The sequence below is a fragment of the Ceratotherium simum genome, chromosome 15 (assembly GCF_057802395.1).
Source record: "Ceratotherium simum simum isolate JZ-2026a chromosome 15, ASM5780239v1, whole genome shotgun sequence".
In the NCBI taxonomy this organism is placed as follows: Eukaryota; Metazoa; Chordata; class Mammalia; order Perissodactyla; family Rhinocerotidae; genus Ceratotherium; species Ceratotherium simum.
The window spans coordinates 49021299-49042144 of record NC_141914.1 but is presented as its reverse complement, the minus strand read 5'-3'; the positions used below and the strand labels follow the sequence as shown (position 1 = coordinate 49042144).

Genomic DNA, 20846 nt, shown 5'->3' with positions numbered 1-20846 from the left:
TTGATATTCTTGAAAATTGATATGTATGCTGTTTGCTCTGTTTAGGTGGCTCTACAGAATTAGAGCCTGAATCTGCTTCCGTAAATGTGACCGCGAGTGGTCCTGCCTGCATAGGCATATTGAACTTATTTTCAAAAGGAAACACTCTCCTTGGAGCAGGGCACAGGGCAAGCAGTGCTGTGCTAGTAGTCCTCTGCAAACTCCTTTAAAAACCAGGCGTTGCTCCACTGCTGGCGGCCTGGGTTTGGATCCCAGGCGCGCACCAACACACTGCTTGTCAAGCCATGCTGTGGCGGTGTCCCACATAAGGTGGAGGAAGATCGGCATGGATGTTAGCTCAGAGCCGGTCTTCCTCAGCAAAAAGAGGAGGATTGGCATGGATGTTAGCTCAGGACTGATCTTCCTCACGCACACACACAAAAAAACAGGCTTTGTTGCTGGTTTGTAATGAAGATGTGACACTTTTACTACTTAAACTATGACTTCCATTTTGTGGTATAATTAAGGACAATTACTCCAGTTAGAGATTCTAGCCCAGGTGAGGCTGAGTTAATAAATGGCTGTTTGCCTCTGGCATTAGCAAGGGTGTCTTCATTAAGGTGGTGGTGTGTCAAGAGCACTAGATAGGTTCCCATGGTATTTGTGGGTTTCAGCCTGGACTCTGGCTTTCCCTGAAATAAAAATGTTCAGCATTCAGTAGAAGATGCTTCCTTACACAGCAAAGCAGAAGGAACATTAAGTAGGTGAAATAACAGGGGCTCAGGAATTCAATTGCAAAGGCTGATAAACACATGGATATTTTAAAGGAAGCGTTGACTCTGACAGATTTTGTAAGCAAGTTGTTTAATCTCTATCCATCCAGAGGGACTGTTCTCTAGCACACGAAAGAGCTGCTGCTCTCCCAAAAAGCCTGCCCACAACAGGACCAGGTAACCCACACTATTAGGTCTTATTCATCTTTGAATCCACAGAGCCTAACACACCACAGATGTTCAAGAAATGTTTGCTAAATGAATGCATAAATTCTGCTCACCCCTTATGCCAAATTGGCCTAAGAGTCAGACATTTTGAATTGTGAGTATATCATTGACCGCCTTCCAGCAGGATCTGAAGACAGCGGATTGTCCTCAGATGCTGTGACGAGGCACTGGAAATTGGGAGAACCGACTGGCCTGTGTAGGAACAAGGCAGTGTGGTAGGACTAACTCATGCAGTGGGTCTCAAAGTGTCTCTGGACCAGCAGGATTCAGATCCTGTATCTGCTAAAGATCTTGGATAGCTTATGAGAAGTTATAGTTAACTGTACAATTTTGGAAATGACATAAAAAGATGAATGATGACAGTATATTGTCGTTCTAAATATCCTGTTTCACTTTGAAAATATTAATTTTTCAAGATCCTAAGGGAAAATACTTGAAATATAAGGCCTTATTTTTTATCTTCATGCCTTCTATGGTTAAGTCTCATGGACATATTAGTTAGCAGAGAAGTACAAAAGAGTCCTGGTTCAGATGGGAGGAGGATCCAGGAACTGCCAGTCTAAGCTGTCCAGCTCACCTGTGCTGTTTTCCTGTTATTTTGATTAACCTAATAGATGATTCTGAGCAAAGTAATTTTTTTTTCTCTTTACTTATTTTCTCAAAGATCTGTAATCCTAAATGTCTTCTTACTAGTTTGGGAAAGGGGCTTTGAAAGCTCTTGGAAAGATAAGAGTTAAATTAAGAATTTTCTAGCTAAACCACATTTATTCGGAAAATTCGGGTAAAGAGGACGTTGTATTTCTCGGGTGCTCAATTAACATTAACTCCATAGCCTAGAACATAGTAGAAGCTAAGTTAATAGTATTAGATTATGTAGATATGACCATTATGAAAAATTTGAAATTTGTTTTTTTATTAGTAAATAAAAGCATGAACAACTGCTGTTTCTAGAATCTATACCATATTTAAAGGGATCTCATTCTAAGCTTTATATGTGCTTAAATTTGCATTTGTCTTTTATGTAAACATATATTAGACATTAAACTTAACCATAACATAGCAACTGGGTGATTAATTCAGACTGTATGAAAAGCATTTACCAAGTTGGCCCAGTCTGCTCCACTAGTTTGTATCATAATTAATTTCAGGCGGCTAATAGATTCTGTCTGGTCCCTCCTCTAGGTTTATTTCAATCTACAGAGGACCCAGCCACACCTACAAGGTCCAGAGACTGACAGAATTCACATGTTACTCCTTCAGAATCCAGGCAGCAAGCGAGGCTGGGGAAGGACCGTTCTCGGAAACCTACACCTTCAGCACAACCAAGAGTGTCCCCCCCACCATCAAAGGTTTGTAGACAGCATATTCTGGCAGCTCTTCTGTGAGAGTAAGGAAACGTTGGGATTTAGAGTAAAAGGCTCGATTCTGACCTTAAATGAATATACTCTTCTAATATTTCTAATATCAGCAAGATAGAATCAAAAGAACTTTCTAAATTAAAGGAGAGGGCCTACTGATAATGACTTTTCTCAAGTATTTATAAATAATTATTATAAATAATTTAATAGTGAGACAGTCTTATCCCCACAGTGGATAGAGGGACAAAGACAAGAAACCGACCCAAGTGACAGACTTGGGGTTAGAAATGCAGGTATATTCCTGGTGTTATAGCACTTATGACAGTTTACCACAGAAGGTTTGAGAATCTCCCTTGCCAGAGACATTCAGGAGGAGCAGAAGTTGGCATTCATCTTTGGGTGGCGTTGGTGCCTAGAGATTAGAGACTGATGTAGGCAACTTCGGCAGCCTGTTCCTCTGGCCCACAGCTCTCACTGTGGAGAGATGCCTTCAGAAAGCTGCAGCAGTGGCCTGTTCTCATCTCCTTGGGTATTTGTCTTGAGTCTTGTGAGTGACTAGTTTACTCCCTTCATGGAATCGGGGAATGAGCACAAGCCTCTCCACCCAGGTTCTCCTTCTATCGGGTCTGCCGAGCCCTCATCTCCTGTTTCCAGCCTCAGAGTTATGCCTTCTGCACAGCTGGCTCAGCCCTTCCTGCCCAGCACCGAACCTAGGCCCAGCCCCTCATGGACTCCTGAGCCTGTACCCCTTCTGTCCCCAGTAGCGTGATTCTTGTGAAGGTCCCCGCTGCCTATCTTGTGGGGATGGGCAGCACTGGTGATTTTATCCAGCTGCTTCCCAAAGTGACCCTGAGGCTGACAGATAGCAAGCAGCCCACCTGAACCAGATTTTACATGGGTAAAGTGAGGGTTTGCTGTATTATTTGGGTGGCTCGGGAGGTGAGCACAACCTGTAAAAAAGGTCCTCTCTGCATGTGGCCCCAGGAGCAAGGCCATTTGACTTACTGCTTCTACATGGAGGAGCCGTATCAGCTACCACCAGGGCCCAGAGTACCTTACAGGAGGGTGAGGGGCCTCCAGGATCGGGGTCAGGATCTGGCTTGGATTCTGTGAAGGTTTCCCATAGCTCCTCCCAGGGTACTGTATGGTAAATACCTTCCCTCTGCTTCCCTGCCCCTCAGCAGTCCAGAAGCTCTTGAGCAGTTGCTTCTTAATGTGACTAAGAAGCTGGTAGAAATGGGTATACACATGCTAGACCTTGCTGGGTCACTTGGGCAGTAAGTGCCTGGCCCTTTGGTACAGCCTCGCCCTTCAGTGTGACAGAAGAGATTCCTGAACACACTGTGACAGATGGGTTTGTTCTGACAAGGTTTGCCATATTCAGCAATTAGCAAACTTCAAGGTCTTTCTGGCACTAACTTTGCCTCTCAAAGTGACTGTTGGTGGAGATTCGTTTCGTGGAAACTAGAACACTGAATTAATAGCACTTGCATTTCATGGTACATTACTTCGGAAGGACAGTTTCTTCCCACTGCCACGTGATCAGATCCTCTTCTTCTTAGACTCAGGAAATTGTTGTCTTAGCTGGAGAACTGTTTAGTCTGATAAGATTCCTTATTTAGTTTTTCCATAAATTGCTTGGAGTTTTGGCCAACTAATTCCAAATTTTTTTTTTAAGAAAACCTTTATTTTCCTGAAACGGTATTGTACAGAATTGCAAATAGAAACAACTGCTTCTAAAGAATTAATTTCAAGTAATTAGAAATTAAAGAAGGAGGACGTTTGGAGAGAGGAGTTATACATTCTAGTTACAAAAGAGAAAAATAGCAGATACTGAATTAAGCTGTAGAAATATCCTATAAGCTATGAGAATATATTTTAAAATTTTATAACATTTTAAGTGCTTTACTACAAACTAATATAATTTAGCTTTAAACCAGAATGATGAGTCTAGTAGGTGAGAAATAAACTAAAAAATATAAATATAACAATTTTTATTTTTTATAAAAATTTTTAAATTATTTTTGGTGAGGAAGATTAGCCCTGAGCTAACATCTCTTGCTAATCCTCCTCTTTTTGCTGAGGAAGATTGGCCCTGAGCTGACATCTGTGCCCATCTTCCTCTACTTTATATGTGGGACGCCTGCCACAGCATGGCTTGTCAGGCAGTGCATAGGTCCATGCCCGGGATCCAAACCTGCGAAACCTGGGCCACTGAAGTGGAGCGTGTGAACTTAACCACTATGCCACCAAGATAACTTAATTTTTAACAGCTCGCACTGTGCCCGTTCTCTGGGATTTACCTCAAATGTCACGTGTTCCTCAGACCTTCCTTAGACTCATGCACACATGACTTTCCTCCCCTGGAACTCCCTAACATTTTGTTTATACCTCATTTAATCTGCATTATATTATGTTTCTTTCTGTAATTGTCTCATACCTTGCTCTCTCCTTCCCTCAACTAGATCTTAATTTCCTCGAAAGCAGGGTTTGTCGTACCTATTTTTGCATTCCCCCAAGTACCTAGCACAGGGCCTAATCATAGAAGGTGTTAGTAGCCATCGAAAAAATAACAAAAATGCGACCTAGTCCAAGCAGTTATTAATAGAATAATGAGCAAAGGGTTTTTCACCAATGGCTGCTAATCATGGAGTATCTTCCCTGAGTAAGAGTGTCCTGCTGATTTTATAGGAGGCTGGGCAAGTAAACTCCCCTCTCAGGGCGGCACAAGTGTTCTCTTGCTAATATTACTAAACTGTTGACTGTTAATGTGATACTTTGAATTTTGAGCTAGGATGTATGGATTTTGTATTTCAGCACCTCGAGTAACACAGTTGGAAGGAAATTCATGTGAAATTTTATGGGAGACGGTACCACCAATGAAAGGTGACCCTGTCAACTACATTCTGCAGGTATTGGTTGGAAGAGAATCTGAGTACAAACAGGTAAGACCCAGTGTGCATGGACCTGTGTGGCTCATCAGAGTTGGGCTGTCTACTTGCCTCGGCGTGTTTCCATGCATGATTCAGTGACCAGTGAGCTACATTTTTCTTAAAATCAGTCATAGAAACTGCCCAACATATACCCATTACCTAGTTCTTTAGGGTACATAAGCCCTAGTTTACATTTTATTTTGTGTGTGGTGGTATTCATCTTAAATTTGTAGTTCCCAAGCATCATCTTGCCTTGTAAAGAGTTTTAAGTTCTGTATTTATGTTTGATATTGGCAGTGCTGTTCGCAAATATCGAGTCTATATGTGATTGAAAACTAAAGTGTTAATGGTTTTACTGTAGAGGGGAAGTAGTCTCAACCTCACTACTGAAGGCTATGTCCTGTCTGCCTTTTTTGTAGAAGTTATAATGGAAGGATAAGAAATATGACCTATCAGCTCTTGAGGCCTGTGAGTCAGAAGCTCTGGGTCACTGCTTGTCACACTTGAATGTGCATGGGAATCACCTGGGAACGTGTTAAGATGCAGATTCTGATTCAGTAGGTCTGGGGTGAGGGTTCAAGCTCCCAGGTGATGCTGATGTTGCTGGTCTGTGGACCATAATTTGAGCAGCAAGACTATTAACAGATCACTTGATAAACCCACGCAAGAGAGAATATAATTGGAATATAGCCAGATGAAGAATTTGGTTTTATCATTTGTCACACCCCTTTTTGATCCTTATTCTTCCAAAGCCACACGTTATTGGTCACTGGCTATTATAGATTCCAATACTCTGTAGGTTTCTGTAATGTTCCCAGGAACTTAATAACTGTTTATGTGAAATCAAGATAGAATACTGTTACTCCATTAGGAAAGCTGAGACCCATTCCTTACCAGCACTTTTTTTTTTTTTTTTTAAAGGTTAATAAGCTAATGAGAATTTAATTTTATTTTATTTTTTTCCCCCAAAGCCCCAGTAGATAGTTGTATGTCATAGCTGCACATCCTTCTAGTTGCTGTACGTGGGACGTGGCCTCAGCATGGCCGGAGAAGCGGTGCGTCGGTGCACACCCGGAATGCGAACCCGGGCCGCCAGTAGCGGAGCGTGTGCACTTAACCGCTAAGCCACGGGGCCGGCCCCTTACCAGCACTTTTAATAGGGGCATAGATTTATATTGAATTCAGAAAGCTGGAGATAAATGCCACCTGTCTTCTCAAACATGAGCATAATTTGTGAAGACTTTTTTATTCAGCTCTTGAGGCTTCAGATACACAAAACAAGTAGAAAATAATTTGACTCAGGGTTTTTGTTAAATTGCTGGTTGATGTTCCTTATGTAATAATAAAGAATACTTGAAAATAAAAATGTATAAAGTGAATCAAAGAAAATTTTGGTACATTTCACTGTACTTTGTTATGAAGTGTCAGATAAAAGAATGAATTACTTGAAGCACATTTTGCAAAAACTGTGTTTTAACTATGACATCCACCAGTATTGATTAACATCAGTGGCTATTGTCACCGAAGTTTCCATCATTCCTCTTAAATAAGAGCAAAAACTATTTCCTTTCGGTTTCCAATCTCATTCTGTATAGTAACCTTACATGTGTAAATAACCTTACGTGTGGAATTGTTTCCGCTTACCAAAAAGATATGGTTGGTTTCAGGGTCACAACTTAAATAGAGAGCAGAGGATTTTCCCCACTAGACTTAGTCATCTTTAATACCAGTAGCATTTTCCTGTTCCATAGCAATGTAAAAATGGTTAAAAGATGAAATGTTAGAACATTTCACGACATATCATTTGACACAACAATAATTCATTTCCCAATTCATCACACACTTGTCATTGTATTTTAAAAACCTTTTATTCCACGTACCGTGCTTTTCCACCTATTCTTGGAAAAATGTTCTGCTTCTCAAAGCACAGTGATTGCTGTTTTACATTGAAAAAGCAGCGTTATTTAATATCTATTCATGTCAGGCATTGCTAAAATATAGGTAAATCCATTCAGTAATTTAGATTTTATTGGTAGATTGGCTGTTTTGAATCTACTATTTGTTTAATGTTCTGTATTTAGACCCATGGACATTTAAATACTAATAATATGCAATCACATGTATGCCCCAGAATATATTTCTTATTGTGAAGTTACAAACAAGAATTTCTTGTTGAAAATAGGTGAAAACACAGTGGAACAGGCAGGCTCAGTAGATAGGGATTAGTGTTCTTCACATAACCATGTGTTTCCTACATTTACCGAGAAATGATTAAGGTGGGTAGTGGTACATGAAAAGCCACATCGAGTCAGGGACAATTTGTACTGAGTTTTTTGCTTCTCTCTATTCAATACGCATTAACTTAAACATGATGTTTTGAGTATTTCATTCACTTGTTGTGGACATGAGATAGGGAATGAAAGCTATTTATATTATGTGTGCAGAGTAATGGTTAAAATAATTATAGTGCAGAGATAACAGGCTTTGAATTCACAGAGGCAAAGCACAAGAAGATGAGAGGCAGCCATGGCTGAGATGCACCACGGCAGAGCTGCAGGCTCTTAGGGAGCACTGTGTACACCTCAATTAGAGCACTAATCAGACAGGGCCCACTAGTGTGTGGGCTTCTGTTATTCATTTTTATTTTCCCAGGACTGGCATATAGTTAGGCACTCCATAAATGTTTCTTGCATGCATGAAAGAGGCAGTTTCAAAGGAACAGGGTTATTTATACTTGCGGTGGGAAGTGGATTTAGAAGTGATGTTTGTAACTTAGGTAAAATATCACCCGTAATAGGAGGATGTCCTGCTCCCCAAGCTTATTTTTACAGGCAACATGTGGCAAGGGCCAGAGCTTTTTCTGATGTTCTACTTGAAACATTGACTTTCACTTGGCCTTGGTTCTAGCTAGTCGGCTTTCTTTTATTCAGCTATCATGATGTGAGGTGAGCAGCTGGTTTTAATTATGAAATAATCTCGTAACAAAGTATTAAATCCATTTTCACCTAAAATTTTACTCTGCCTTAGAATGCATGCATATATTGATTTGGCTTTTCTGCCATTTAATAAACATTCCAAGCACAACCTTTTATCAAGAAGCTTGAAACTTCTTTTCAAACAGTCTTAATTGTAAAAGCATTCTTGAAAAGAATGAAAATTGTATATATATGCAGGGACTGATTTGTTGTTTTGCACAAGATGTAACACAGACAGTTTAGTACATACATAAGAATGTAAAGCAAAGTAATTCATATTTATATCTCTATTCAGATAGCAATAATTTTTACAAAAAATACTTAAACATTGAAGATGAGAAAAGGGTAACAAAGTAAAAAATTGTTACCTATTTGGAATCAAAATTTGTGACATATCATTAATAGTATTGGTGCTCAGATTTGTTGCATTAACAAAACCTTGGAAGCATCTGAAAATTTATGGAACTTTATGTTTAGTTTGATGGCATCTCTGTTTAAATATATTTTTATTTTGTCTCATTTTGTAGAATATAGTATTTGGACGTGTATTGATTCTTCCTGGTATCGCCTAAGGTCCTGTGAGGAAAGGTCTTCTCTTAACAGAACTATTTGAAAGTCTTGGAGCCTATGTATTTTTTAATGGCTTTCAATTCCATTCCCTAATGCAGAAATTAAACGGTGAGGCTGTGACTGTCTCACTGAACAATTTTTTATTTTTGCATGAATAAAGGGTCAAATCCAAAACAAAATAAGAATAGATCAAGATGGAGATATTTAAAAGCCTCATTTATTTTACTGATTCTTAATTTTTTTAGGTTTACTGGTCTCTTTAAGTATCTGATTAAGACCATGACCCATTATACCAGAAAAATGCTCATGCATGCATCTATTTAAAGTTTCATATGAAACAAATTTATATTTAATTTCATGGAGTCCATGTATAGGACCCCGGGTTTATTGAGAAACTGTTAGGTGCTTTGTACTGTGAAGGATGCCTGGTTTATAACAGAACAGCGTGCTCAGTGCTCTCAGAGCTTGTCAGCCCCTTGGGGTGAAAACAGCATACCCCCAAGAAGTTCAGTAACAGTACCCTTGCCTGTCCTCTTCAGCTCAGGGACAAGGAGGACGCCTGCAGGATAGCAGATTCCCTCTTGAGCTTGGGGGCTAGGGGGCAAGTCTGCCTCCCACAGTCGTGTGATATTGGAAGAATTAATTCACCTCCCAGAGCCTTGGCCAGCTTGTTTCAAAAGTCAGGATGCTAATCCTCTAACTCAGGGTTACTGTGAGCATCAGATGCATTCCATCATGAGAAGGTGCTGTGTAAATAACAGTGCTGTGCGGTTAGGTCTCCTTTTCCAGTTCTTGGGAGAGGGGCAATGTCAGTAAGGAGATGCTGGCATTGGCCCAGATACAAGCCTCCAGCGATCCTCCCCAAAAGGCTCTCTGTTTAAAGGATTTCAACTATAAAGCATGTTATTCTGAATTAAGGGTCCCAGATTCTTCATTTCGGTTATCTGGGTGTTACTTTAAATCCTCCCGTTTGGAATAAACATGTCAGAATTACTTTAAAATATATTGTACATCAAATCAAGAACAGAAATAGTCTTTGTAAAAATAATATTGCTTATATTACTTACTGAGATATTATGATTGGTTACTTCAATAAAGAAGATCTTAAATGAAGCTATGCCTTTTAAATTGGGTTGAGGCAGGAGGAGAAGCCCATAATGGTGCCCCTGTCAAAATGAATGAGAACAAAGGAATACGAGGCACGGCCTGCTGCTCTGACTTGCGAGCCACACGGCCCCAGGAAAAGTCACCTCAGTGCAGGCACAGCTGTGCGGCAGGCCTGATCACCTTCTGATTTTGTGACCTGTGGCTGTGATTATTTACACAAAAACGAATTAGTTCTCTCAAACCTCAGGAACCAGAATCCTCAGGAAGTGGAGGGTTGGGATTGTTTTACTTTTTCCTTAGTTAAGAATTAATCCAACAGGCTTAATAAGCATTATTGACTATTTCTAAAATATATTAGAAACTCCATATTTTCTATCAATACACTGAAAACAAGTTAACCATTGTTAATGGTTCCATTTTTTTTACGATGATGGCTGTGCCTGTACTAAACTTTTCCCATTGCCTCTGTGGTTTGTATGTGTGTTCTAATACTTAATGTTCACGTTTTCTTGTTGCTGGTGATTATCCCTTCTTTTCAACAATGTGGTATGAGAATATCTACTTGAGTATTTGAGGGTTCTAATTAGAGAACATTGACTGAGCATCTACTTTGTTCAAGCCATTGTGCTGGTTGCTATGGAGACAAGGAGATAATAGAACACAGTCCCACACTCAATATATTTATCATAAATATATTTTTTAAAAATAATGTTAACATTGTGTTGCAATGCTTATAAGACAGGGGAGGTGTTCCAATTAAAATGACAAGAATGGCTAAAAGAAAAACATATTTACAAATTAAAGCCTAACTTTTGATTGGACTTGTCATTAAGGAAGTTCCCTTCAATTAGATACTCATTTTTCCTTCACAAAGCTTTTTGCCTAATGATACGAGAAAAGTAGCATTCCTTTGCTTTCTAAATACCTTTTCAGAGATCTTCACTCCGAGGAGTTAGAGTTGAGAAGTACCATCAAAAGTAATAAATGATATCTGTATTCAAGATTCTGTGAATTGGGTTTCTGGGAAGTTAAATATGCTTCTGGGCCAGCTTTCTTAAAAGGATCTAGCCATGCAAATTCTGGAAACCGTAGAAATCATTTAAATAGATATAATGAACATTTATATCCACTTTGCAAAAGTCTCTAAAACTTCTGTGGGGATAGGTTATTAAATGATATTCTGCAACCAGGTCACTGTTTAATGGCAGACATTAAGAGGCCACATGACAGAAATGCTGCCCAAGTCTTTGCTTGGTGCAAACTGGGTGGGGGGCTGCTTTTCATACGTCATAAAGAGAAGGCAGTGCTTTCCTTCTGGGGCAGCAGGAACGAGGGCAGAGTGATCTGGGAGGTGTTTAATGGAAACACCAGGGAGATAGTGCCCTGTGGGAAGACAAAGTCAGAGGCCAACCTAGGGTCACATGATTGTCATTAGATGAGGACTAAAGTGGAGGGTGGGTGGTGGTAGCATCACTACCTACCAAAGGGAATGGAACAAGCGGGGGGGGGGCCATTCCAGTGGTGAGCATAGTGGTTTGAGTTTCAAGGGCTCTCAGCTGGGTCCACCACTCTCCTTATTTGCTGTGAGACCTTAAGAAAGTAACAGCTTCTTTGAACCTGTTTCTTCATCTCTCAAATGGAAGGAATACTCACCTGACAGAGCAATCAGGAGGATTAAATTTGATAAATTTGCTTTATCGCCAGCATATTCCTTTCACAAAGCATTTTTCTCATACAGTTTCTCATTCAGTCCTCTCTCTCGCTTGGAGTTAGGTTAGGTGCTGTTACTATCCCCATATGAAAGATGAGAAAACTAAGGCTCAAAGCTGTGACCTGCCCGAGTTCACAAAGTGGCAGAGCAAAGCCTTGTTAGACCTGGGATCCTGATTCCAGTTCCTGAGCTTGAGAAGAGTCTGCCCGGTGCCTCCCAGTGTCCAAGTCAGACCAGACTCAGTACCCCAGGGTTGCACAGAGGAAGAGAAGGGCTCCAACTGCTACAATATTTCATTTTTGATGAGTGTAAACAAATATTTGAAGTGGTATTGGCCTCTGAAAGAATCAATAAAAGAGGCGCAGCAGGTAACCTTGCAGGTAAGGCTTTTTCTCCAACTCAGTCAACATCCCAACGTTAACTTAGCACCACCGTCGAGTCAGAACGGATTGTGTGCCTGGGACTTTGCAGAAAGGGAAACCAAAGCTCAGATGGCAAGCGTGGAGGGGCCTGCTTTATCAGACTGGCATACTGGTACCGTAGATTGCAAATCATTTCCTCCGTGAATGGTCCCAACAGTTCCCAAGAAAAGACTTGTCTCAGAAAATACAAACTTGAGCATTTAAATTTAAGAAATTAAATTAAGAAAGTAAAGAACATTCACAATTAAAAGATCTCTTTAAAGGGAAAAAAACGTACACCATTGTTTTCCTGAGACCACCCACATGTTGGGAAATTCATGGACAGTTCCATCATGGTATAGTCAGAACTCTTGAATAGTTGGTGGTGTGTGGGTTTGGGCGGTCACCATGACAACGAGTTCATCGTAAAATGACCATTTAACTAATTCATCATTAGAACTAGCAGTGAGAAAGGAGTGGTCGCTCAGTACCACCGGAGTTTTCTCACAGTTCTTTCGTTCTTAGTTGTTCCAGCCCTGTTCTGTCTGTAATTCTGGTTACTAAGGCTCACACCTTAGTGAAAAACTATGGAGTTTTTAAAGAAACAGGGTAACTCCCCAGGAGGAACATGCTTCAAATCTTACAAAAGGAATAGCAACAGTAATGATGAATCTGGACAAGTATAAGAAACAAACAGAATTGGTTTTCTGGGGCTTAGTCACTAACCAAAAGTATGATAAATAAGACACTTAAAATCTACTTGTAAAGTTTGAAAATGAGGGAGGAAAAATCTTAAGAAAAAGGCTAAATATCAGGTGAACATTGGAATTCTGATTCCTTTTCTAAACCATGAGATCCTTGTGTTGTCATTCAATTTGCCCATCACGAAACATGTGGCTAGTACACTTGTGTTCACTGGTGGAATGTCCTATTTCTTGGTAGAAGTTTATACACCAGGCTTTATAAACACTAAACATTTCTAGATTCCCATTATCTCTCAATAGCTGGTGAGTGTTTCAGACAAAATTGAGATTGTTGGATATACTCTTTATTCTCTAGGGAATTTGTATTAAAGGGGAAAATTGTCAGCTTTAGTAAAGTAGCCTGTTGCTAGGTTGAAAATGCCCATACCTATCACCCTTAATTGCTGTGTTTTAAGAATGTATTTGGAGTTGTTTTTAAGTTCTAAATGTATAATAATAGCTAACTTTTACTGTGCAGTTACTATGTACCAGGCATGTTTAAGCATTTCACAGATGCTGCCTCAGTGCCACTAACGTAGAAAGGGTTCAGTTAATTTTACTTTGTTGCTTAATTACTCACCAGGCAAATCTCTTATTCATTTGGTTGAGTTCCGGCTACTTTTTTATCTCTATTCATTGACTCTAATATAAGCTGTGAGTTTTTATGTAATTTTAATCTGATTATCATTTCCTCTAAATTTTTTGAGGACTGGTGTCATTTTGATAGAAGAAGCTTGTGAGACTTCCCTCCCTTCTCCTCCCTCAAAGTCTCCTATTAGCTTTAGTCAACTCAAGAGTGATAATCTCTAAGTAAACTGGTAGTTTTCAAGTCCCTGTAATAGTAAGCTTCGTGATGATTATATTAGAGTTAACAAAGGGGAAGAAAACATCCCAGATCCTTAATGGAAAAACACAGACTGGTCAGACAGGGAGGAAACACTTACCATTTAATTATTTAAATGTTAGTTTGTGGTAAATTGGACTTCTTCAAAAAAATTTCTGAAGAAAACAATTAGGCAAGCCACAACGCTGGGAGAAAATATTCACAACATATATCTGACAAAGGACTTATATCCAGATTATATAAAGAGCCCCTACAAATTAATAAAAGCAAACAAATTAAAAATAGGCAAAAAGACTCAAACATACTCTTCACAAGAGAAGGTATATGAATGTCCAATAATAAGCACATGAAAAGGTGGGAAACATCATTAGGCATCAGAGAAATGCAAATGAGGTAGCATTGTCACCCACTAGAATGGCTAAAATATAAATGACTGACAATGACAAATGTTGGTGAGGATGTGGAGCAACTGGAACTCAAGTCATACTTTGCTGGTGGGAGTGCAAAGTGATACAATCACTTGGGGAAACTGTTTCTCCTGAAGTTCAATATAGATTTTCCCTATGACCTAGCACTTCTAGGTATTCGCCCAAGAAAAATAAAAACTTAAGTCCTCAAAGATTTGTACAAAAATGTTCATAGCAGTCTTGTTATGTAAAAGCTCCATACTGGAAACAAGGCACATGTCCATCAAAAAGAATGGATAAATTGACTTGTAAGCATACAATGGAACACCACTCCACAATAAAAGGAACTCCTACTGAATCAGTAACATGGATGAATCCTGTAGGCACACAAGAGTGCATATTGTTTGACTCCATTTATATGAACTTCTAGAACAGGCAAAACTACAGGATTAGAAGTCAGAATATTGTGTACTTCTTAGGGCTGGAGGTGGGATATCTTGATGGGGTAGTGTTAACATGGTGTATCCAATAATTGTCAAAAATCATCCAACTGAAACTGCATTTTATTGTTTGTACAAATAATTATTTTTTAATTGTTTCAAATTAAAAAATGTTAATTTGTTCTGTGAACCAAGATCATGGAGCCCTCTGTAAGAATTGTCATCTTCTGATTTATAGCCTAAATTATTATTAAAATATAGCTAGATGTGTCTTGCTTACTTATGTCAGCTGCAGTTCTAGTCAGTGCCTTATCTCCTGTCAACATCGGAGTCACTGAATTTTGTATTAAGTTTTATTCAGAGTGGGCTGGAATACCTTTTTTTATGGATGAAGCACAGATTGGGAGAAATACCTTTTTATATAACTTTTGTTGTTGTTATGGAGATAATTTAAACCAAGCGGGGTCCACGAGGCCCCCAGTGTTATATGATCAATGCTTTAGAGATCACAGTGATGTTATAAACTAATTGACCAGGACTTTCCCTTTTCTTGAAGGTATACAAGGGAGAAGAAGCCACATTCCAAATCTCAGGCCTCCAGACCAACACAGACTACAGGTTCCGCGTGTGTGCGTGTCGTCGCTGTTTAGACACCTCTCAGGAGCTAAGCGGAGCTTTCAGCCCCTCTGCGGCTTTTGTATTACAACGAAGTGAGGTCATGCTTACAGGGGACATGGGGAGCTTAGATGATCCCAAAATGAAGAGCATGATGCCTACTGATGAACAGTTTGCAGCCCTCATTGTGGTTGGCTTTGCAACTTTGTCCATTTTATTTGCCTTTATATTACAGTACTTCTTAATGAAGTAAACAAACCCAACAAAACTAGAGGTATGAATTTAATTAATGCTACACTTTTTAATACACACATTTATTCAGATACTTCCCTTTTTAAGCCCTTTTGTTCTTTGATTTATATACTTCTCTTGTTTTACAGGTTTAGCTAGGAAAAAAATATCAGTGTTTTGGTGCACCTTTTTGAAATGCAAAACTAGGAAGAGATTAAACTGGATTTTTTTTTAAAAAAAAGAAAAAAAGCAAACCAGATACCAAAAGCTAGCATTCTTATGTTTTCTCTTAAATTTTCAGATTTGCCTTTATTCTGTTTTCACTGATGTCTTTTGCAAGCCTTTGATTTTTTTTTTTCCATGTTACAGTTTAGTAATTTATATTCACCAGTCACTTCTGTCTTGATCATGGATGTCTGTGAACGTGAATCACAGTGTGTGTAGTTACAGGGCTAGGATTTCAGTGTCGTCGGAGTATTACCACCCAGGACAACAACATGCGGAAGATGTGTTCACTCAGAAAAGGCTGCCCTAAACAACCATTTTGTCACTCAGTTATTTAACTGTTTAGCTCATTTAAATCAAAATGTGTACTTTAACCTAAAATGTTTTAATAATCTGTATTTCTTATGATTTTAACACTATGAGCTGCCTGTCTAAGAAATCAAGTAACCAAAATGCACCTATAAATTATGGAGCATTGTAGATGTTACCACGTCGATTCATAGCAGTAACTTTACGAGGGCATTGTGCAATAGTTAGTTGTTTCCATGTTCAGCTGTTGTAAAAGCTGCTTTAACTTGTTTGTTTGTCTTGTATATAACTACTTCTAATCACTAGAGTTATTATATTCTGTTATGTGTGACCAGAATTATATGACGAGAACTGGTGACGGTTTAGTGCCTCTGCCCATTGTCCACGATCTACACTAATTGTGAGCAGTCTTCTTACACATCAGCTCATTATTTTTTTGCCTTTAGGCTGTTCTTTGAGGTATCAATGAAGTGATTGAATTTCAATACCTTAATTCAGTGCACATAATATTAATCTAACAGCGGATGAAAATTGATAAAACCCAAAAGAGAGTTATCTAATATGTAGTTCCTATTTTTTGTGGGGTTGACCTGGCCATGTGTGGAGAGGGGATGGTATTTGGTGGTAAGCACAGGGTGTTTGGGGGTCAAGGAGCCTAGATTCTCTCCCTGGATCTGTCACTAACTTGCTGCGTGACCTGAACACGTCACTTTACCTCTCTGTGCCTCAGTTTTCCCATGCATTAAAAATAAAATAAAATAAAGTAAAAATGGGGATTCTAATGTTTGTAAGTGCTTTGAGATCCTTGATCAACAGGTGCTATTGGAGTGCAAAGTGTTACTCTTGCATGTTTATTTTGAGTCATGAGATAATCAATTTTAACCCAAAGTCATTGGATTATTTATATGAAGTCCATAATGTTCGAGTACCTCAGGGACATTTAAGAGTTGGAGGTGCAAATATATTCCAAAAGGGTGCAACAGACACAGTGTATCCCCCTGCTTCTGTTTTTGTATATTTTTGCTACTTGGTTTTTCTTGATCATAGCTATTTTGTGCTTGGTCTATGTTGTCTTAAGATGCAGTATCCTGTACTAGCTTACAATATTCCCATACCAAAGTCATGGGGAAACCAACATTATTTTGTTTTTGGTTTATTTATACTATATTCTGCATACAGTACTTTAAATGCCAATTACAGTGCAATCTTTATTTATTGTAAAATTTTTTAAATGTACTTATGTACTAATTTTCCCTTGTAGCATGTTATTTTTTTGTGTTTTATACTTTTGTAATTTTAGGTCAGTCTTGTTTCTTGGCAACATCTGTAGTATTATCAATCTTCTGACATTTTCTTGTGTTTTTAAAGATAAGAGCATCTAGTGCATTAAATGCCAAAAAAGAAAAAAATCCATTAGCAGTGATTGAAACGTTTACATGTACCCAAAAAACCATAATCATCTCTTGAAAGAAAGTGCTAAGATCAATGAATTATTCTGTGTGCCTATATTGATGTAGTAAGTACTAGAGAGTTCTGTATTTTGTTATTGACTATAATAATTAGTTTAATTAGCCTTGCAAACTGATGGCATCAAGGTAAATATATTTTTGCCAAAGTTCTGGCCTTCCAAATCTCATCCCTCTATTTAAATGTGTATTATGATCCACTCTAACATTGCATCTGCATTTTCTGACACAATTTCATGCAGGTGTTTTGGGGAAAAGACATTTTTTAAGGAATTAAGATTCAACTGAGTACAAGAACCCTGTTTGCAGAAAAAAAAAAGTCTCTTTTTGAAACACTTCAGAACTGCTGCTATAAAGGAATTCTCTGAGTTGGTTGAAATTTTTTAAATGAAATAATACTTTAGGCCAAAATTGCTATGAATATTTGATCTTTTTGTACTATCTGTTTAAGCACCAGAAAGCTGAAGTGTGTGGAACACTAGCTGTCGGCACTTTATTTTATTGCTCTCCATTATTTGGTATTCCTTATAATCCCTTGGGTCAAAAAATTATTACTCTATCTGGCACTGTTTTCTATCACAAATATGTATATGTGATATTGATATATAACTATATATATTGCCATTACACATGAACAATAAAATAAAGTGTTATATTAACCTTATCTCTTTGCCCTTTTGCAATATGTAGGAATGAGTGAGGAGCTTTCTGATGCTCTATTTGTCAAACCCACCCCTGGCACAAGAAATTCCAGTCATGTGAAGCAAACTGCCCTTTGTCCTCAAAGAAATCATTTAAGAAGAAAAGTTTTTTAAAAGATTTTTTTTCATATTATCTGCCTTGTTCTTATCAACTTGAAATGTTGGCATTTTCTAACCATGTTTTGTTGGCTACAGTAATTCCGTATTCCTGTCAAAATTGAAAAGTGCCCTAATTGAATGTGTTTGAATGTTATCCTTGCACAATTCTTTAAATTGAAAGACAAAATGTTTTACCTCACTGTTGGACATACATTCCAAGCTTTTCAACTCTAGGAGAAAAAAAAATAATCATATGTTTTCCTGTATTGTAAATTTTAGACTATTTCATATGCATTGTATTAAAACTGCCATATCAATTTTAATGTATAGATTTTGCAAATACTATGCTATATGTAATACCTAACTGTATCTGTAGTGTATATGTAATATATTTATGCCCAATAAATGTTTTAATTCTTTCTGACTTAAGTAGGGTTTTTCTGCCATGAATAAGATTGCTTTTGCTGTTGTTGTTACGTTTTAAAAACTTAACATCCCAGAAGTTGCAAATTCAAATGCCTTTAGAGGCCAGGCAGGTGGCATAGGGGCTGATGTGTACCGTGCCATCTAAATAGGCAGGTGCAGCCCAGCTCCTGCTGGTTGAGGTGCTGCAGGATTGCCGGTCACAGTCACAAAGAAGCTCAAAATCCGGATTCCCCTGTATGGGCCAACTAAAATGTGATTGTGGACTAAAAAGGCCTATGGGCTGCCAGTTTAATTTGTCAGTCTGTGTGGATAATGTACCTTTTTGCCTACCATTCTATCTATATGCCAAAATTCAGGAGCCCGGGTCTACCTCTGGTCATCCAGCACCCGGGCTGACCCCCTTCATGGTGAACTTACACTTTTGACTCCTCCTTTCCTGTCCGAGTCTTCTGCAACAACAACAACAACAGCAATACAAGCGTAGTGTTCCTACGACGGCTGTGGTTTCATCATTGTACTTAGATTGTTTCGCTAGGAACCCCTACTATCTTTTTTTTTTATTTCTGGGGGAAAAATGTATGGAGAAACTAATGGTTTATAACTCAAATCTCACTTTATTATATAAGGAATGATAGCCATTCTTATGAGTAAAAATGACAAATTGAACACACCAAATTTTGCATGCTTCTGACACTCTACTGAAAATGTAGCAATGGATTTTTTTTTAAGTCACAACTCCCCTCAACACTGGGAAGAATGGGAGAGAAATTATTAACACCAGAAGTTTGGAAACCTAACCGAAGAAAGCTGAATTCTAATTTAGCAGGGAGGAAAATGAGCAACGACTCAATTTACATGCAGAATACCCTGAAGGCTTAAAAACTGATAGAAGCATGTCCTTTTGAAGCAATGGTGAAGGGGGAGAGAATAGTATTGGTTGAAAGCTCTTTAAAATGCCATTAGATCCGTAAAAATCCCTTCCCATTTTTTTTCAGCTGGTCAGTTGCCCCTCCACCTCTGCCGAAGCTTATGGATTTATCCTCAGGAGAAGGGAAAATAGAAACTGCCTGGACTGGGAGGCAGTCTCCACAGCTGAGAGTGAAGGTACCATATCAAAAATGAGATTCAGTGAACATAGGCATATGGGAGACTGTTAGAATCTTCCCTGAAGAGCCTCGTGGGCCAAAAAGATCTAAAGATCTTCGATGAAGTGGTTCAAGCAAGAGCACCCTCCGGTGGTACTTCTCAGCCTTGGCTCACAGTAGTATCACCTGGAGAGCTTTTCAAAATCCCTATTTCTAGAACACACCCTATACCAATAAAGTATTTCTGGAGCATCAGTTTTTTGAAGTTCCCCAGGTGATTTCATTATACAGCCAAGATTGAGAGTCACTGCCCTACGGTGAAACTCTCGGTCAACAATCCCCTAACAGCTTTGTAGTCCTCCGGCTTAACCAAGGGTAACTTGACATCTGATGAAAGCTGCCAACATGCATGAAAAGTTCCAAGTGAAGACCTTGGAAGAATCAGGCTAAGGGAGAAGAAGCTTCAGAAAACAGACCCCCAGAGAGATGAGAAGAGAGAAGTCATCTGTAGACTAAGGATAGTATGCTATTGAAAAGGAGCACTTGAAGAACGTGAAAACGTTCTCGGAAATTAAAAACTCAGTAGAAGGGTTGGAAGCTGGAATTAAGAGAGTAACCCAAAAAATAGAACAAAAATAATGAAAAGATAAAAAATTAGGATCAGACCAGGACATTGAATATCCAAGTAATAGGAACTCCAGAAAGAACACACAATGTCGGGGCCGGCCCGGTGGCACAAGCGGTTAAGTGCGCGCGCTCCGCTGCGGCGGCCCGGGGTTCGCTGGTTCAGATCCCGGGCGCGCACCGACGCACTGCTTGGTAAGCCATGCTGTGGCGGCGTCCCATATAAAGTGGAGGAAGATAGGCACAGATGTTAGCCCAGGGCCGTCTTCCTCAGCAAAAAAAGAGGAGGATTGGCGGATGTTAGCTCAGGGCTGATCTCCTCACAAAAAAAAAAAAAAAAAAAAAAAAAAAAAAAAAAAAAGAACACACAATGTAGCGGAGAAAATCATGAAATACGTGAGTTTCCAGAATGAAAGGGCACAATGGTGCTCAGCACAATGGATGAAAGTAGGACCTCCACTAAGGCACGCCATCTTGAAATTTCTAAACTCTAGGACCAAGAGAGGCTCCCCAAAACATAGAAAAACTGGTCACATCAAAGGATTAGAAACCAGAATAGCTGATACTCCTCAATAGCAACACTGGAAGCTAGAAAT

General features: G+C 39.0%; 1 protein-coding gene across 6 annotated transcripts in view; it reads left to right on the top strand.

The window, feature by feature from the left end:
* FNDC3B (fibronectin type III domain containing 3B) overlaps nucleotides 1–19881 on the top strand; it is a 332852-nt gene extending 312971 nt beyond the window's left edge. For 4 of the 6 annotated variants that reach the window (XM_004424734.3, XM_014783178.2, XM_087440024.1 and 1 more), the window contains exons 24-26: nucleotides 2163–2329; nucleotides 5156–5283; nucleotides 15026–18539. In XM_004424734.3, coding sequence (XP_004424791.1) covers nucleotides 2163–2329; nucleotides 5156–5283; nucleotides 15026–15337 — 607 coding nt within the window. In that variant the 3' untranslated portion in view covers nucleotides 15338–18539. Of the gene's footprint in view, nucleotides 1–2162; nucleotides 2330–5155; nucleotides 5284–15025; nucleotides 18540–19536 lie in introns of those variants that run through there. The other 2 variants (XM_087440025.1, XM_087440022.1) reach the window with 2 other exon arrangements.
* Nucleotides 19882–20846: the final 965 nt, after the last annotated feature.